The sequence below is a fragment of the Lissotriton helveticus genome, chromosome 1_1 (genome assembly GCF_964261635.1).
Source record: "Lissotriton helveticus chromosome 1_1, aLisHel1.1, whole genome shotgun sequence".
Classification (NCBI taxonomy): domain Eukaryota; kingdom Metazoa; phylum Chordata; class Amphibia; order Caudata; family Salamandridae; genus Lissotriton; species Lissotriton helveticus.
The window spans coordinates 412,433,729-412,454,439 of NC_136057.1; the positions used below are offsets into that span (position 1 = coordinate 412,433,729).

A 20,711-nucleotide genomic window follows, 5' to 3' on the forward strand; every position below is an offset into this window, starting at 1 on the left:
GGAGCTGCGTCTGCAGTCATGAAATGACTGGGATGTTTGCTGACCATGGTAGGTAGAGGGAAAGGATGCAGATTATAACTCCTACCATTGCAGCAGAATGCTGCTGTCATGGGCCATGGTGAGCACCAATGACCTAGTGGTTGCCCTACTGTCTTTGCAAAGCCCAAGTACCGAATCCACCTTGTCACCAAAAAGGTGAGTCCCATCGAAGGGCATGTCCATAAGGGATGCCTGGACATCCCCCCTAAAAGTCAGTTGTCCTCAGCCAGGTGTGACGTTGGAGCGCCCCATGGAAGTCTCTGTTCAGTGAGTCAGTTGCACCCAATCCGCATTGGATCGTGAACTTTTGCCACATCTCTCCTGTTGGCAAGAGATTGGGAGAATATGGCTAAAGCCTCCTCTGAGACAACAGGCAGGACTTGCACAACCATATTCACACAGTGTGAGAATCAGCCCAAGAATCATATGGTGTTCGCGGAATACAGTGCCAGGCTGGTGAAAGATAAAAACGTCTTTCTGAAGGTATTCAGCCTCTTGTATTCCCTATCCAATGGTGTGTAGGGAATGCACTGAAATTTATACTTGAGGTTGAGGTCTGGACCATAAGGCTCTCAGTAGTGGGTTGTTGGGAGAGGAAGTCTGGGTCCCTGCTACTGGGTCGATGGGGGCGAGAGGTATTTCTGTGCACAGGAGTCCCTGTACAGGGCTTGGCCCCCACCCAGAGTAGGATGTCAGTTAGGGCTTCATTGAAGTGGAGTAGGTGTTCTGAAGGGAATACCCCGGGCTGAAACACCTCAGTCAAGACAGCGGTCTTGACCTCAACTGTGGGCAGTTAAAGGTCCACGACCTCAGCCACACTCTGGACCATCATTGCAAACAAAGCCCTTTCCACCATAGCTCTTCTGGGGGAAGAGAGATGTGGCCTTGTCTGGTGAGGTGTCCAAACAACTGCCATCAGTCAGGTCCTCATACCATGTGTCATGTGCCATGGACTCAGCTAGGGGGTCGAAGTAGCCATAAGGAACCTCAGATCCTCCGAGGAAATCGGTCTCCATCTCCAACTGAGGCAGCATGGGTTTGGGTGACACTGGAACTTATGGGCGTGGTGGCACCGGAACAGCACTACTGGATCAGTCCCAGGAGAATGTTGTGAAGTCACGCTCTATCTGGATCCACCAATGGATCAGGAGGGCCTGACTAGTGCCGTTGGAGGACCCGCTGGTGGGGCCTCAATTGGAGTCCTTTCTGAACCCATGGTACCCCAAGGCTCTCCAGAGTAGTTCAACCACCCAAAAATTAGGCTCATCGCCTCATAAAACACACCAAGTTGGGAAGGGTTCACTATAGGAAACTAGGAGAAACTCAGAGAAGCACGAAGCGGACCCAGTGTCTGACATCGACACCACAGGAACAAATTAGGACCAGGGCCTGGATTTGTGGCATTGTTCCCTTGCATCGTCTGATGAATAGGACCGATGTGGAGAAGTCAAAGAGCGCTCCAACTTCTTGTGAGACTTAACTGGAAACATCCAGGAGAGACAACTATTGTCACAAGTAACTCCAGGAGCAGTCCTGAGACCTACCTAGCGAATGGGACCTTGGCAGCGCGGATCTTCATGCTCGGAACATTTATGGCCCACTCACGAATGGCCTTCGGATTCAGGACCCTGCAATCCACACATACCGTGAAATTGGGGTCCCGTTCCAGGCGTCACAGACACACCAAGAAGGGGTCTGCCACAAGGCTTGAGACAGGTCAGTTTCTTCAGGGACAGTCCAAAAATCGAGAAAAAAAGCACACTAGTCGTTCGACCAAAGGTTGAAAAAATTAAGTCAAACATTGACAGAGGGAGCTCGACCAGATCAGAGCTGATGGTGCAGAATAGAAGGAACTGAGGTCAGCACGATGGGGTGGCACTTATATAGGCACTGCACACTCATTTCCAGCATGGACGCTGGTGCCAAATTGCACCACCTACCTTCGTGCAAAGGGATTTGTCACGATTTTCCAGATCCAGTCTGACGCCCAGGGATATTCTTAGGTAAGGAAGCTGCGGCTAGAAGAATTAATCAGATGACCATCATGAGCATTATTATATATGTGTGGACAGAACCTCCTTTTTTGGGGTCTCTAAACAGAAATGCATTTTACCTTTAACCCTTCCACCCATAAAAAGTACTTAGAATGTTATCTATTACCCAAATATTATCCATCAATGACCAGGGTAAGGCATTCAAAACTGCACAACCTTCCCCAAGCTCAGTGGGACCACTTAAAAAACAAATTCCATTTAACATACTCAATTATCAGTTTTCCATTACCAGATCACATATGCATGGCTAGCGACTACAATTCCTAAATATTTTGCTTTATAGACAGGTATGTAATTGATGGCAATCTGTTAGAGCAGCACTTTTTGATTCAATCTGGGTGTTGGTTCCTCAGTTTAATAGGAAAATTGTCATTGATGAGAAAGTCAGCAAGTTGGTGAGTAACAGCCAAGTAGCTCGTGGTGGTTACTTACATGAGGCGCTTCCTATATTTTTACACACTTTCACACAATCTTAGTGAATAGGATTGATGTGGATAGCCTTTGTCACGTGACCTGACAAAATCATCACATGCCAGCATTGAAGTAGTCTCCAAAAATTATTGGAACGGGACCCCACATTACTACAAGTATTACATTGGTATGGGTTTGCCTTAAGAATTGTGCATATAGTGCGACTTTGTTCAAGGGATCCATATTTTATTCACTCCAGCAAAAAAAAAAACCTGGTAAGAGTCTTTTAACTTGGGCCCTACCAAAATCTAATCCATAGTGTGACAATTTAATTCAAAATCTCAAACCCAGGTGATTGCACACTATGGCTCACTGTGTATTAAGAATTTTTACAAAGATTGCGGAAGTTTTAAGGCACATTTATTAGAAAAGACTAAGAAATTTCCGGCTGTGGGCAACAGAATCCGCAATGGTCTCTAGGCATTTAAGACCTTCAAAGAGACTTTCTGTACAACCCTGCATTCCACCAGAAAGACAGATGGACGCAGATATTTCCACTATTTGAAACACACATTTATTGATTACCAGTGGCTTCTACATCAGCTTTGTTGCCCATTTACTAATATTAAAAATAGTTTTCAAAAATTCTTTGCTGTAGGACAATTTTTCCATTTTTTATGTTATGGATGAACTCCAGATGAGGGTGGATAACGGTCAATCAGCATTTCTGAAATTACTCAATCTGTCAGCCGCTTTTGACACGGTCAATCACAAGACACCTCTGGCAAGGCTAGCAATGAGTGGAGTTGGTGGTATGGCATGGAGTTGGAGGAGTTCATATTTGTCAGATGGTTTGTACAGTGGTTTTTTAGCACATTAATGCGGTTTTGTTTTTTAATTGCGCAGGGAATTAAACAAGGGTTCTTTTTAATATTTATTAGGGGTGGGCACAATGTGCGTAGTCACGCTCCGCAAAGCTCCGCAAAATGGTAAAAAATCTCAGCGAGCACGCTAAAGTTCAGCGAACGCGCGGAATTGCTTGTTCCACCCGTTCGCGATGCTTTTTTCCTGTTCGCGAACGCTGTTTGCGTTCTCGGGAAGAAATATCTTGCAAGTATGCATTTTGAAAGTGAAATTGCATAAAATGCCACGAAGCCGCGGATAGTGGAATTTTTGGCAACTCCGCGGAACGCGAAATTACCCAAATTCCGCGAGCGGAAAGAAATTTACAGCCTAGGCCTAATTTACATGCAACCTTTGATTACACTCATTAAATCCTGTAAGACCAAGCTTGTCAACTAAGCTGATGACACGCATTTTATACTGTATCCTGAAAGCAGTAAGGCTGGTGCACTGGACTACTTTCATAACTGTCTGAAAGACGTTGTCAATTGGCTAGGTAATAATTCTTTAAGATTCAAGTGGGACACAATGGAGTTTCTCTGTTGTACAGCCAGTAAAGTCCTGATGAAACTCCCAACGAATTTCTGGCAACAGGCAAAAAATAATGAACTAAAAGACTCGCAGAAACTCCACAACCCGGGGGTTACCTTTGATAACAAGCTATCTATGGAGAGCCATGTTAACCAAATAATAGCTACTTGCATTGCACTTCTTCAGAATTTAAGTAAAGTCCTGCTGATGTAACACCCCACCCCCTCAAGCCAAAGCTCCGACTGTGCGAAGTGTCATACTAAGCAGGCTTGATTACTGCAATGCTCTGCTACTAGGAGTACCAGGCTATTTGGTAAATAGACTTTGCAGAATTCAAGCCTCAGCTGGAAAATTAGCATTAATTAGGGCAAGAATATCATTCTCCTCCAGAGCTTTGAAGGAACTCCACGAGCCTCCAATTAAACGAAGGATAGCCAAATCGCTCTGCATAGTCTTTAAAGTGCTCCAGGGTAAAGGCCTTATACCACTGCAAAGAAAATTAAAAGATGTACCAAGGAGGAATCTTCGCTCCCGAACTGAACATATTGTATGTATTGCAAAATTCCAGAAAACAAGACAGGGTGGTCGAGCTTCTTTTTTATTTTGTTATTTGTGAAGTCAAAGCGGCACAGCTTTGGAATAAATTATCCGCCGCTTTGAGTACTGCATTTCAGGAAAGCCGTACAAATTTGGCTTTTCCCTTGTTGTCCGTAATCACTGCTCTGGCATTTCGACAACAGCTTTCTTCTTCTCAGTAGAGGTTTAGCGCCAGGCTACCCGTTAGGCGACAGTGCACTCTATAAATATTATGAATAAATAAAATTATGATATCTGGGTATGCTATTTTATACTTTATGAAATCGGTCTGGAGTGGACCTTGCATAATTCTTTGAGACTTGTTTTTCAGTTGTTGATCCTCGCACCCCACTTTCACACCACCTGAGTAACACTCATGGGAAACGGTATTTAACAGTAAGAGATTAATACAACAGAATGCTTTGGCGTGCCTTTGAAGGCTTGAGGTTTTACTGGCATAGGTTTAGTGAGGTAAATCAATTCTACAGTTGTTCGAGAGCATGCTTACCTGACATCACAGTGTGCAGCCGTTAGAACATAAGTAGGTGATATAATGATACCACCACAAATGTGCTTTCCTCTCTTTGTCTGCAGGCTGACCATCCAAGGAAATGAATTGGGGCACGCGTCCCAACCACCAATCACTCGGGGGGTGTGCTCTTCACCTGCTTGCCCACTTCTTGTGGTCCTCACGCTGCAGTTTTTGTTGAGTATGAGCTGTCCCTCTGCACTTCCACAGGTACCTAAAACACAAGGTTCTGGGTGAGGCACTTGGTTTCATCTCCAGCAACTCAGTACACAGCTTTTTTTTTTTTTTTAAAGTAATGTGGTCCACTTTGTCCCCACTCTAAAATGATTCACGGTTTGACAAAGGTTGTTGTTTTGATGGTGTTTCCCAAAATCCCTTATGTTTATGGAAGTATCAAAGAATAATATTAAATGTGGCAATAGTCATAAGGGGACATGAAAAACTCGTACAACTACAACTGGTCAAGTGAGCCCATCTTGAAAACTCAACAAATATTCTATTGCGCTCTTGAGTTTTGGTATATTTATTGTGTGTTTTACACTAAAGTAAATATGCAGCTGAAATTATTTATTGCACAAAACCTCAGTCCAAGATCCACTTTACAAAAATCAACACCTTTCAAATCTCTACTCTCAAGACAGAGGACACTTGGTGATCTATTCCATAGCAGTCTGCCAGTACTGATAGCCATGTCCATTGCTGCCAGGATTGCCAGAAGTGGTGCCGCCTTAGATGTAATAACCAAAGCAGGAGCACATTTGTGACCAAAGCTCTCCTCCTGTATGTGCATCTCCATCAAATCTATAGACTATAGGCATTCCCGCTGCCGTGTGTTGTTTGTATTGTTTTAACTTTTTGCTCTGTATGAATTTGATTTGCTTCACTGCTAATTTTTAAAGATTGACACTCCTACCTGTTTGTATCAGCCACATGCTGGCTTGACTTCCTTATCCAAGCCCAGCAGGGGCACCCAATCACAGTGGGTGGGTTGAGGAGCCAAAAGCTGCACCGGCCATTTAATGCCGGTCGCAGCGGGGGCGCGCAACAGACGCGCGCAAAAGACGTGCCTAAGGTGAGAAGGCAAGCCAGGCTGCACCCGTCCGCGGCCAGGGGTCAGTCACTATGCCCAACTTTTAAGCTATTCGATGACTAAATTAAAACATTGGCATTCTAAAGATCACCTACTTAATCCATCCACTCGCTCCAGACTAGTTAAGATGGGGATTAAGAAAATTCTGGCTTGAACTCAATCAGCCGCCTTCCGTTGTAGAAATCACCCAGAGGCAAGACAGTCACAGGACGTTCAAACTAACAATAATATATCTGAACACTCGGTCCTTTGTAAAACTTCAGTTTGATATATTTCATTTACTGGACTCAGCCAAACCAGACATACTTCTATTAACTGAAACTTGGCTCTCGCATGAATCTTAACCCGATATTCCGGCCGCTCTTCCCAACAATTATGATATTCTCCAGCCCAATTGGTCTCCTGGGAAAAAAGGGGTAGGGATGGCCGCCATTATCCATCAAAAGTTAAAATTCACTACCCTTACTGCGTTGGACATCATCTCCATGGAAAATCTAGTTATTAAACTTGACTCCATCTTTACACCCCTAATATGTGTACTGCTGTATAGGCCTCCATAGAATATGCCTCTCTTCCACCAATTATTGGGGGAAAAAATATCACACTTTGTAATCTACCATGCCAAAAAACTGCTCATTGGCGATTTCAATTACTGGGCCAATGATGTGATGTGTGGTCCATGCTAATCGGAACTGACCGACATTGGACATCTCCCACCCATATAAAAAGACACATCCTGACCAAATATGGACCTCCAATCTTATGGTGTCAACACGGACAGTGTCCCCGTGCACATGGTCTGATCACTTTTTAATAAGGTTTTCTCTAAATAACCTGATAATATCCAAACCCCCAGCCAAGGAGTGGATAATGGAAAGGAATATTAACACCTTCTGTAACAGGCTGGTGACCACAGTACCCACTAATCAGCCTTCCATTTGCCTCAGTGAAGAAAATATAAAATCATAGCTAACAGCAGCTACCAATAAACATGACCCCTTTAGGAAAATCAAAACAGCCAGGCGTCATGATGCCCAGAGATGATTTTCAGAAGACATAAAACTTAAAAAAATAACCCTGCACCGAACAAAACGTATCTGGTGACTGAATTACTCCCCAGACCCATAAAACATCTACCAAGCCCAGTTTAAACAATACAAAAAATCAATTTTTACAAACATAAGCTACTTACTTCTCTAATAAAATCTTGAATTCCACAAACAAATCAAAAGAAATGTTTGCAATTGTCACTGAGCCATCCAATTTAGTTAGTGTTACTGTAATTTACTCCCACCCAGTCACCTTGTAACTCTTTGAATACTTTGTTAGTGATAATATCCCTACTCTTCAAGCCAGAATCCCCATGATGCTACCAGCTGGCTCACGTCCATCTTAGATGGCCGCTTCCAGTCAGTCCGCCTCTCCCACTTCACAGCGCTTAATATCAAATTAACCTCTGGTGTGCCACGTGATCTTAGTTATCTCCGTGCTTGTTCCATTTTTACCTTCCCCCTCTAATTCAGTCTCCTAGGAGAAAGAAATGTGTGCACTTTTAACTATGCAGATGACCTACAATTGATTTTTCCCATCCCCAACACCCCCGACTATACAGAATTTTCAGACTACCATGCTACATATATGCAACTGGATGAATAGTATTCATCTAAAGATGAATTCTGACAAAACTGACATTATCACACAATCCTTGAACTCGAATTTCTGGCCAGCCGAGTTGGGAACACCTCCAGCAGCATCCTCCTCAGCCAAGAGTCTTGGTGTTACAATCAATTGTGACCTCTCCCTGAAGTCCCGGATTGGGACGGTAGTCTGTACCTGTTTCTTCCAGCTTTGCAAGATCAGGAAAATCTGTAGATTTCTCATCACAGAAGCTCTTATCCAGGTTCTTTTATCTCTGGTCATTTCTTATATCGATTATACTAATTCACTTTATTTCGGTCTCCCGATGTGCTTAACAAAAAGATTACAGCTGGTGCAAAACCAGGCAGCTAGACTGATCCATCATCAGCCGAGACGGCAACAAGCCACTGCTTTAAGGAGGAAGCTACACTGGCTCCCCGTAACACGTCGTGCATTTAAAATCGGATGTCTCATCTTCAAATCTCTGCACTGCACTTGTCCGGAATTTGTCTCTAATCTTATCCAAAAGGTACAGCCCTGTCCTCAACTTGCGTTGAACCCATCTTAACCTTCTGGTTATTCCTACTTACAAACTGAAGAGAACTAGGTGGTTGTAGAATCTGGTCTTAGCCCCTCATTTTTGGAACTCTCTTCCTTTTAACATTAGATCTTGTACAAGCTACCCTCTATTCAGGAGACTCTTAAAAACTTGGTTGTTCTCCCAGGCATATGAATGACCAAATTAGCAGCAGGATATTCCTATATTTAGCGCCAAGAAACCGTCTGGTGTATGTGGGCTCTAAAAATATTTTTAACATAACAGATCACAATGACATGACATGGGGATCTCCTCCAAAGCAGTACATTTTAACAGATTCGAATAAGCAAAAGATAATGCTGTCAATAAGAACTAGGACTGCAGATTATCTGGTAACTCGTTTTTTAATATCTTGCTTTTTAGTGAGGATTGCCACTTTAGTGGAAAAGTTTTTCTGGTCAAAGTAGTGCTTGATAAAGGTGAGTGAAGCGACTTCACTGCCAGTAGTTCAAGATTTTATACTGAGTAAATAAGACCGGATGATAGAAGCCACATGTACATGAATGGGCAAGAGTAGAAGATGTATAGGAGAGTTGGTTAACACAGTGTAGAGGCCATCATTAGACAGGAGATAATGAAATGCAGTTTAACACAAGAACCAAGATCCTATATGGAGATTCTTATGGAAAGTACTTAAGTACAGATCAGGAAAATATTTTGGCCCACTTAAGTAAAGTAGTGCTCAAGGTATCCCCAAACCTGAATCCCAAGCAAAACCTTTCATGGAAAGAGTATTTTCTGAAACTTCCTTTTGGTATATATTTAACTCAGACCAAAAAGCTTGATTCACAGTGGAGAACATCAGTAGTGCGACAAAACTCTTCTGGGGCTGGTAGTCTGAAGACAGAGATACACTGGCATGCATAGTAAACTATATTCATCTAAAGCAGTACATGGTATTAATTGTAAATGGATGTTTTGGTATCAAATATACGTTAACAAACCTGGAACTTTTTTTATTTAAACTGAAATCTTGTATTCAGTAGAAAAGTTTGTGCATTTTCGTAACTGGACAAGCTGATGTTTATAAGTGGACATGTTGTCCATTTATATTCAGAGTAGATATCAGTGATAATTACTCTACCGTCTAAAATTCGTATAACTAGTCTGCTTTCCAAGCGTGGAAAGTCTGGTCTCTGTAACCCGGCTAAAAACAATGACTTTGCTATAGGCAACTAAACATAGCAGGATTTGGGAATTTTTTATTTTTCCCTTTTAAAGAGTTTTGGACTCATAACAAATAATTGGCTATCTTCTTAGAAGGGGCAGAATTGGAAAACTGAAAGAAAGCGAAATGTAGAAGTGAACAATAGTTATGAAAATGTTTCGAACTTCTGAAATTGCACTTTCTGAACCGAGTGCATTGCTTCAGTCATTTTGGACATTTTTGGTGGGAAATTATGTTGAAAAACCACGTTTACCACCATTATCTCAACATTTTCTTGATGGGTGAACCTAAAAAAACTCATAGCAGTCATATTTGCTCACCAGCAATATTTGTCGAAAGACCTTACAACACTCATGGTTTCTTAGTAATTTATGTGAAAATTGTGTAGTAAAATGTACAATTTTATCCCATTTTTAAAACTTCCTCAGGGGGAGGGGCGAGAACCTCTGCCCCGAACTGCTCATGGGGCAGTCTAGTTCACTCACTTTGGTGGGGGCGTTACCTCCTACACTCCTATCAAAGGTCTCAAGCTGTCACTCTTAAGGGTACTTTATCTCACTCAAAGCTTCACACATCAGATTTGTAAATCCAAAACAATCTTCAGCCATTTTTGTACTTACGAGGTGAGCTATTTGGTGTGTTACTCTTTTCTCCTATCGTCGACTCTGCAGTGACTTCTGTACACGTGCTCCTGAAGCCACGATCACCCACTGACCTATCAGTCTCAAAATGCAGGGTCAAGTAGTTGCCAGTTGACCTCAAAGTGATGCCATTTCCATTGCCACAAAAATTTCCTGCAAAACAAAAGCAGCTTCTGCGGTGTATTCAGCATAACAAATGACACTTTTTAGCAAACTCAGAAGCCTAGCAGTATATTTTTTTCCATCTATTAGTATAAATGCATCTATGTATTAAATGCCAGGACACTTCAGAGGAAAGATGACGCCACTCGGGGTGATGCATGCATATTATTTTATTCACAAAGGAGACCTATCCCGTTCTCCAAACTCCGGAAGCGTGTAAGCAAGTCATTTCGGCTTGTTCATGGAATAAAGGCCTTTTTTCTTTATTTCCGGTTTATACTTTTTAGGATGTCCGATCTTGTACCCATAAAAACTATATTCTCAGTGTATTATATGTTTAGTAGTTTATGTATTGTGCTCTGTAGTTCATATGTCGCTTCAGCTTGTTCTAGATTTCAATATATCCCATGAGATCACCGATATTTGAACCTCAAATTGTGTTTTTATTTACCCACGACCACCTAGTGGATATGTCTCATACTCAGTTTAGTTCAAAATGCATTTTGGGATTTTAGAGCTAGAACCCTATGGAACAATACGCCGAAAAATCAAGATTATTTGTCAGGGTCTCCGGGCCAGGAGAAATATTTAGATCAGCTGACCATCTAGATATGAACCCTCTTAGAACAGTCAGAATCGCCGATTTCACTATGTTAAGTGAACACAATTAAATGAAAAAACACCTTTAGGTATGCACAGTTTCCTTGATCTACCACCCACCTTTCGGAGAAAGTTTTTATTGCTATCGTACCTCAAACATAATGTGCTGTAGGCAGAACGGTTCTATGTGTGGGTGGAGTCTGGATGAGAGCAAATGACAGAAACCAGGATATGACGAGGGAGGATGTGATAACATTCATTTGATAACAGGGGAAGATGTGATAACATCTCTTTGAGAAGAGTATGTGAAAACATTTTTAACATTTATATTATACGTCTGTATAGGGCAATAGTATTTCAAGGGGGAGGGAGAAAATAGTGGTGCCTATAGGCATTGGGCTCAAATTTCCAGTGATTATTTTTCTGATTCCCCCCTTTCCTCCTGTCCCCATTTCATTTAGAATAGTCTACATTCATAGAGTCGATTATAGGCATCAAGTTTCCAAAATTGTTGGGAGTGCTAATGAATGTATTACATGTTGTGATGTCACAATGAAATAATACAACTGCTAAAAATAATTCTATGATGAATGAAATAGCGATTGCTAAAAAAGACATGATCTACAATTGCACTGCTGTTAATAGTATTTTGAGACACCCGGACTAAACGCTTGAGCAGCTATCTACAGAACTGGCCTTGATCAAATCAACAGAGGAGGTTAGAGAGGCCTTGGACCAGGGAGGCGCTGCAATGTTGATCATGTTGGATCTCTCAGCGGCCTTCGATAACGGTCCATCACAGGGTTCTGATGGACCATTTATCAGAAAATGGGATTTCAGGCACCGCCTGGAACTTCCTGAAATCCTTCCTCACTGATAGATTGCAAGCAATGGACCTGGATGAGGTTAGGTCCAAACCCTTCTCCCTTCCTTGTGGGGTGCCTCAGGGGTCGTCCCTGAGCCCTACACTTTTTAATGTATACGTGTCCCTGTTGGGAGCCCTGATAAGTTCATTCGGTTTCCAACTGACATCATATGCGGATGACACGCAAATTGTATTGTCCCTCCAGCGTGGCCATGAAGCTCAAACCGGAATAAAATGTCACGACAGCGTTAACACAATCTCGGGATGGATGGCGTCCAACTGCCCGAGGAAAATAAAGTTCCTTCTTCCAGATGACAGCCTCAGGGCAGTGGTTCCAGCACTTATGTCATATTTAGACTATTGTAATAGTCTCTACTTGAATATCCAAAAGAGACATATAAATAAACTCCAAGTAGTACAAAACGCAGCAGCCAGGCTGCTGATTGGTAAACCTAGGTTTGTCTTAGTCAAGAGGGAACTAAGACATCTTCACTGGCTCCCAGTGAAATATTGGGCCCAATTTAAATCACTTTGCACACTCTTTAAGGCACTAAAGGGAGTAGGTCCCAACTACCTGATACAATGGTTTCTATGGTACGTTCCCAGAAGAACCTTGCGCTCTCTGGCTGCAAAACAAGTGATTGTTCCCTTGGTCAAAAAAGCTAGCTGGGGAGGCGGGAGCTTCATTTTTTCCGCCGCTAAAGCCTCGAACAATCTACCATTTCACCTCCGATATGCAACCAAAGTCCTCTCCTTCAGGTGAGGGCTGAAAACCTGGTTATTTACGTTATAGTGACTCACTCTACAGGAACCTCGAGGCAGTGCTCAGTGCCAGGACACCTTAGGGTAACAGCCGCGCTTTAGAAATGTTATTAACATAACATATCTGCTCCTCTCAATTAAGCAGATGCAACACAGCTCCTCCCGCGGGAGGGTGGGCTTCTAGGGGTCACTTCAACAGTCGAGAACTAAGCTCTTAATGGAGTGTCACCTAAACACAGGTTCTACCCCTCATTACATATTACTTCTGTTTAGTGGGAGAGATGACTCCGACCTCTCCTGACACAGTTTGAATGAGTGAGATCTAATATACCTTGAATGTCTGAATAGTGTTAAAGCACTTGGTATTTGTAGCTGTTTTAGCACAAGACACTGCTTTCTTTCATACACCCACCCTAAGCCTCGGGCATATTCTTTGGGGAGAGGGTATAAGAAGACCGGTATCGCCCTTGGCAGGGTGCACTTATTAAGCAATATTGTATACGGGAAAGCCTCACACTTATCACTTATCCAGAGTGGAGATAGAGGCACATACAAGGTTAGTGCTTGGTGAGACCTTTGCAGTCGACGTAGTCGATTTATATATTGGTATGGCACCAATACAAACGCTTAGTTTATTTTAATAAATCATGCCCTGATTTTTCAGATTGAATTGTCTGCCCATTAAAAACGATTGATTCCCTTGGTCCCCCCTTTCTCCTGACTACAAGTCCCACAAGCCTTCTCCTTCCTAGAAAAAGAGCCTGGTATGTAGACTCTTCTTATGTACATACTACTAGTGAATGCATTTTTAAAGTTGAGGCTTTCAATTCAACAAAATGGTGAAATGCTTTTTTCTTTGCATCTTTCAGACACAAAGAATAAAAGCCCTGATGAGAGCCCAGGGACACTTGTCCTGGTCTCGAAACGCGTCGACAGCTTTGGTGGAATAGAGCATTATCAATAAACAATATTAGGCTTGGCCAGAACAGACATTATCAATTTTAAGTCATTCAGTTGTTCTCTATTCCCCATTCTTTTGATTTTTTCATTCATTGATTCTATATGTATGTGATATTTGTTTTCTGTTATGTATTAATTTTTTTGCAGGATGTTGAAATATTATTTTGACACTGTTCTGTTTCTATGTGTATCAAACCATTTGTATATCAATTGAATGTACAGTCCTTATTTCTGTCTATTGATGTTAAAATATATTTCTAAAATTTAAAAATAATTGGCATTGAATAAGCATGCCTGGTTGGGATGTAAAATATTTTTCAAACCTGAAAACGTTTTTTAGTTCAAGTAAGAGTGGTTGAGGCAATTTTCATGTTGTATGCATTAATAAGGGTCTAGCCTTAAACACGTTTTCATAGACCTATCTCCTTTGGATTCCCTTTATGTTGGGCACACTGTTTAGTCTGGAATATTAGGCTGTATTGAAAGTTTAGTTCGCGCTGCTTTTTCTTTATAGTTAGGAACTTTTTTTGTTTGTCCTGGACTTCCTTTGTGTAATCCAAGATAAGCATAGAAGCATTTTTATGACAGAGTCTACCAGTTAATGCATAGGAGGTGCCCCAGGCGGAGGCGGCGCTGCCAACAAGGGATATGCTAGCTGCATCTAGAAGAACTTGGACAGTCTAGGTGGCCGTAGTATATCTGTAATCCAGTCCTCCAAAAAGAGTTTGGCAAAGGGCCCTCCGCGCATTCAGGGAATCCCAAAACCTGAGATTGTTTCATCGCAAGCGCCCCTCCACATCTTCCAAGTACTCCCTCATCTTAGTTGCCCGAGTTGTCAATGTAGTCACCGTGGATATCCAGGTTTTAAGTTTTGACTATAATGTAGCTATCTGAGCTTCCGCCTCCTTCACCGGATATGCGACTTTGCACATTTCAGCCCTTAGGAGAATTACTTCGATAGATACAGTATAAAATGTTCCCTTCAAGGGCTGTTCAGCTGCTTTGTATTGCCTCCATGATGTCGGATTGCTCTGGGTCCTTCTCTGGTTGCCGCTGGTTCCCTGCCTCCCGAGAGTTGCCAACCATAGCGCACTCCAGCTACCACTTACCTTCAGTTCGGGCAGGAAGTAGAAATGGTTGCCAGTCGTTTCCTGAACAGCAGGACTGAAATGGGGAGGCTGCCTCACTGCTTCAGCCATTCCCCCTGCCTCCCCAGCACATGTACAGCCATGGAGAACAAGTGTCTACCAGCCCGGCTTGTGAGGCCTTGATCAATGTCCCAGTGGGGATTTAGAGTGCCGCTGCCACACACAGCACCCCCTACAGTGCACAGCCAGAAGTCCTTGCTCTGCCCTGGGTCCCACAGATGGTGCAGGGGCTCCAGCTGGCCCACTTTCTCTCCAGAGCTCACTTCCCCTTCCCTACCGCCTCGTACTGCCTGTAGTTTTGTGCCTGGCTGTGCGGGCTTCCAATCTGTTCCTGGGAGGGCAGGCGAGGTCTCCTTTCTCACATGGCTCTTTGCCAGGGTCCTCCACCCATGGCCCCTCAACAGTCGTCCAGCCCAGGGACTCTTCCATTCCTCCCACTCAGTGGCGAGGCAGTCCCCCCAGCAGTCCTCAGGCTGCTTGCCCAGGGCCCGCAGTCGTTTTGCTGCACTTTGCCAGGCCTTTGATTGTGGTGCCAGCAGGCCAGATGGAGTTTGTATGGGATGTAGCATTGGCAGGCACCCCTGTGCTGCTTTTACCGCGCTGATGGGGTCTATGTGAGCCAGTATTTAACAGGATTGCAGCCTGTGTGTCAGAGCTCTCATGAGATGCATTGGTCAGCCATCTTGTCCGGTTACGCCCCTACCTTCACCAAAGTTTCATTAAACTAGGCCTGGGTGGAATGTGCGATTCCGCCAGTGGAATTGGAGGAATTTGGTAATCCCGCAATACTCTTGTAACGCAGAATTACTTAAAAATTCCTCAGTTCCGCTAGCAGAATTAATCTGTAGTAAGGTTTCAAAAAAAAAAATCACTGTAAAGTTTAATCTGCACTGGTTTTTAAAGAGAGGGACATGCTCGCTCTTGCAGCCCCCTTTAGAAAACACTGCAGTGCCTACATTTCGGCTCCCTTACATACTCTGTAGTAATCAGAATATAAGGGCACCAAGGGGTATGCACCGTTGTGCTGGGCAGTGATTTTTAAACAGGGCTGGAAGAGGGAGCAGTCCCTTTATGTTAAAAAACGCTTTAGAAACAACTACATATCACTGCTGAAGCAGTGCATACCCTCGGTGCCCATACATACTCAGCAGTGACTACATCCATTACATCCGCCAAGGTCTAAATCAAGCCTTAAATCTTCTTTGGGTTCCCAAGTGTTGCCATATGTGCTGTACTGTGCAAAACAGTATTACAGATTCAGCTAAAATATAGATAGTATTACAAAGAGTACTTCAAAAGGTACTTGATAAATGGAAATAGATAGAGGGTACGAGCCTCTTCTTTGGACTATAATTCTTGATATACGCTGGAGCTAAATTTGAATTCTTAAATGATGTATGTTTTACTCCATGGTTAAAGAACCATATTTTACTTGGAACGCTATTGATTTATTCACATTTTAATGTAGTCATGTATATGGTATGTATTGGTATTGGTACTGGGGTGGCTTGGTGAGCAAAATAACGATGGATTAAACTGGGGGTGAATGTTTTGCCATTGTGCAACATTCCATCCATCATCTTGTGTGTTTTGCTGTTCACCCTATGTGGGAAGGGTATGCCCAGACATGGGTCCCTTGCTCACTAGGCCACTGGAGTCAAGCTATCCTGGCTGAAGACGGCTGATAGCCAGAAACCGGTCCTAGGATGCTTGATTCTGGTCCAGGGAAGACGTGGTTTGGCAGTTCGGGCTGGACTGTTCCCATGAGGCACAGGGTCAAGACTGATTTGCATATGGTCATGTCTGAACTGGGGTGGCTTGGTGAGCAAAATAACGATGGATTAAACCCAGATCTGTGACTGGGGGTGAATGTTTTGCCATTGTGCAACATTCCGTCCATCATCTTGTGTCTTTTGCTGTTCACCCTATGTGGGAAGGGTATGCCCAGACGTGGGACCCTTGCTCACTAGGCCACTGAAGTTAAGCTATCCTGGCTGAAGACGGCAGATAGCCAGAAACCGGTCCTAGGATGCTTGAGTCTGGTCCAGCTAAGACATGGCTTGGCAGTTCGGGCTGGACTGTTCCCATGAGGCACAGGGTCAAGACTGATTTGCATATGGCCATTTCTGAACTGGGGTGGCTTGGTGAGCAAAATAACGATGGATTAAACCCAGATCTGTGACTGGGGGTGAATGGTTTGCCATTGTGCAACATTCCGTCCTTCATCTTGTGTGTTTTGCTGCTCACCCTATGTGGGAAGGGTATGCCCAGACGTGGGTCCCTTGCTCACTAGGCCACTGGAGTCAATCTATCCTGGCTGAAGACGGCTGATAGCCAGAAACCGGTCCTAGGATGCTTGATTCTGGTCCAAGGAAGACATGGCTTGGCAATTCGGGCTGGACTGTTCCCATGAGGCACAGGGTCAAGACTGATTTGCATATGGCCATGTCTCAACTGGGGTGGCTTGGTGAGCAAAATAACGATGGATTAAACCCAGATCTGTGACTGGGGGTGAATGTTTTGCCATTGTGCAACATTCCGTCCATCATCTTGTGTGTTTTGATGTATTTTTATAAACCATACAGTGTTGTATTTTAGAGTGATATTTTCAGCATGAAATACTTTAAGGTGTGAAAGCTATTGGGTTGGAAAGTGGAGGGTTAATCCTACCATGCTCTAGTATAAGATTGTCTTAATACTAAGAAGTCGGAGTCAACGCACTGTCTAGGCAACCTTCTCTCAATTCCTTTGTAGACTTTCGCCCTGAAATATTTGATTTCCTTTGCATTGCACACATTCCAGTGGAAGTGAACTCTTTGCTGTAAAATAATCTCAGCATCAGATGTTTCATATACATATGTATAACATCACATTACTTAAATTAGGTTTTCATCTAAATTCATTGACATTGTGTAGCACTACAAAAACAGATAGGTTAACCTTACCTAGTAACTGGGAACTGATATTTGGTCCATCATAAATTCTCAGCCTATCAAAAGCACAGTTGGGGGAATACTCAATTCCAAGGTCGTGGATGTTCAACTTCAAGTGCTGTCCTGATTGGGAGTATATAGCCCACTTGCAGTCACGTTTGTTGGGGTAAGTGCTGGGATAGTACGGCGAATTGACATCCACAGACCCAAGGCTGCCGACTGGAATCGTGTCTAAAACTGGACAACCTTGAGGAACACATATGAGGGAATTAGTATGTTGACCTGAAAGTGCACTTTGTTGATACTCGATCACTTTATAAAGCTGAAGTCCCACTGGCAAACATGAATAACCTTTTTTCTAAATTTATTGCGGGATCAAAATAGTTGTTGGGGCTATGCACACCCCTAATATTATAATTAATAGAAAGCCTACTTACCATAGTATTAGATTATCCACTCATTCACTGACTAGAAGATGAAGGTAGCAAACCTTAGAGAATTTCTAAAACTACTGAGAAGTACATTTTTGTGTGAGAAAAACATAATTGATGTCAAAAACAGAAATCGGAGCTTTTACATTTAATATAAAATGGTGCAACCTAAAAAGTAGAGCAAATTGTTTTGTTTTACAGAAGTGAGTACAGATAACCGCTGAGAAGTTTTCGTGTTCAAAACTGCAGACTAGCAGTCTTTTTTTCGTTCATTAAAATATCAAAAATCTCCATCTGTGTCAGAAGTGTGCATTCTATATTATTCTAGTGGGATGAGAAACCTAAAGACACGCAAAGCCAAAGGTACACTTTGGGAGGCGGCACAGACTTTTGGTTGCAGAAAGGAAGCTATAGTCATGTCCTACGCCTATCCAAGACAGCCCCTGTGCACAGACTTCACTCCAGTGCAGCAGACGCTGGACACTGTGTTGTCAGAAACCGCACCCTGTGGCGATAACTGGGTAAAAAGTGAGCTTTCCCGGTACAGGGCCCTGGGTGCCGTGCATGGCCTCCACCCACCCTGCAAACACCGTTCTGACTAATGCATAATAAGAAATGGACACAGGCCATACTTTCTGCACAACCTTTATAACTCCAAATTCCACAACCTGCTCAAATGGCTGTATTTGATGGTAACACTGCGTGGCTTCATCAAGGGCAGTGGTTTCTAGGTGCAAGGCTTAGTCACATCCACAGCCACCAAACCTGTTTCACAGTTGAGTTTTCAGAGGGCCACTGGCACAGGACATAGCCTCAAGTCACTAAAGTAGCACTTTAAAACATGTCTCAGGTCTACCATTCCAGCCTGTAGTGGAGCTTTAAACTTTCAATTCAACCTAGCAAAATAAACTGTTTTATCCAGAAATATGATAGAATGCACTCCAAATTAAATCAAAGTTAACAGTGATTTAGACTAGTACACCCAGGCAAGATTAACGGTATGTAGCCTCAGAAACGCTCCCCCTCTGTAGCATAGGTTTTCCAAAACAAAATGATGCGCATGGAACCCACACATGACGAGACGCAGTGCCTAAACACACAAAGAGAACACGAAAACCAATTTTATACAGGTAATCCAAACTTTAATGACTTTCACAACTTTGACAACGTTCATGCACAGAAACTGTGAAAAACAATCTTCAAATGTATGAGTCATGCCCATCCAGGCTTTTGTCTCAACATGTCCACATTCACGCAACATTCTGCATATCCAAACTGTTATGAACCCAATGCATTTTGAGTTCAAAATCCCCTCTTCAAGGATAATCTATGATACAAAAATCAGTAACCATTGGTGATCCTGTTTGAATGCTAATGACTGAGCATTTAAGCAATATATAATAAAAAAGTTCAATTAATTGATACAGACAACATTACGAACATACAATATATACTTAATATTATTTTGTTCCATAAACATAAAAACCAATAGTGAACACACATTGTGTGAAAATCCCTTGATATCTACTGGTGACTCAAACAAACCTCTCATGCAGTCACTTAAAACACAACTCAAAATTAAGCGTCTCAAACTCAAAAACCAAATAACCTGCATGAACATGCAGTGAATCCATGTAGCCATACCTACTGTGATCAAAACGATGTGTGAACGCCTTCAGCGTTGGTTTAAACGGATACAAACCTAAGCCACCCAAATTAAAGGACGAACTTCTGAGAAGTTCACTTTGGTATAGCGTCTATTGTAGCTTTTTCATTTCTGGGGGTCACATGGGTTTAACTGTTCACCAGAGTTAATGACTAGTTCACCTGCACTTCATGGAGGTTCCTCTATTAAAACTATTTCATCCTGGTGGCTTAGGTTTGTGTCAGTTCAAGCCAACGCTGATGACGTTCATGCATCTTTTTTATCACAGCAGGTATGGTTACATGGATTCACTGCATGTTCAGTTTTAATTTGGAGTTAGGCACACCTTTTTTGAGTTTTGATTTCACTGCACTGTTTGCATCTGAGGTTTGTTTGAGTCACCAGTGGATATCATGGGATTTGCATGCAATTTTTGTTCACTAATGGTTTTTATGGAACAAAATTAGATTTGTTATTTAGTACATATTGTATGTTTGTGATGGTGGTAGCTGTAGTATCAATTCATCGACATTTTTATTAATAGAGTGAGCATTCACACAGGGGCACATAGTTACTGATGGTCTTTTTTGTATCATCCATTACCCCTGAAGAAGGGCTTTCATGCCCGAAATGCATTGGGTTGACTGTTCGGTTATACAGCATGTTACCTGAATGCCAACATGTTGAGACAAAAGCCTGGATGGGCATACCTCCTACATTAAGATTGGTTTCACAGTGTCTCCACATGAATGTCGTCAATGTTGTGAAAGTCATTAAAGTTTGGAATACTTGGATAAAATTGGTTTTCATGTTCCGATTGTGTGTACAGACAGTGCATCTCGACGTGTGTGTGCGCATCAGTCTGTTTTGGAAATTAAACCTTTGACCAAGTTCGGACTCAAATGATTTAGGTTTTAAAATCCGCTTTAATGATAAGGTATGACTTTAAGTCATAATTCTGAAAATGCCTCTTTTAGAAAGTTAACACAATAAGATGACAGACCCAGCGCTGACACATTTCAGACAC

At 42.7% G+C, this 20,711-nt stretch overlaps 1 protein-coding gene across 1 annotated transcript in view; it reads right to left on the reverse strand.

Moving 5' to 3' along the window:
- The window catches only part of OVCH1 (ovochymase 1), a 1,371,455-nt gene that overhangs the window by 180,640 nt on the left and 1,170,104 nt on the right, over window positions 1-20,711 (reverse strand). Inside the window, exons 28-30 of the mRNA XM_078673763.1 lie at window positions 17,621-17,854; window positions 10,158-10,331; window positions 5,023-5,257 (exon numbers count right to left, since the gene is read on the reverse strand). Of these exons, the coding sequence (XP_078529889.1) occupies window positions 5,023-5,257; window positions 10,158-10,331; window positions 17,621-17,854 (643 nt within the window). The remainder of the gene's footprint in view (window positions 1-5,022; window positions 5,258-10,157; window positions 10,332-17,620; window positions 17,855-20,711) is intronic.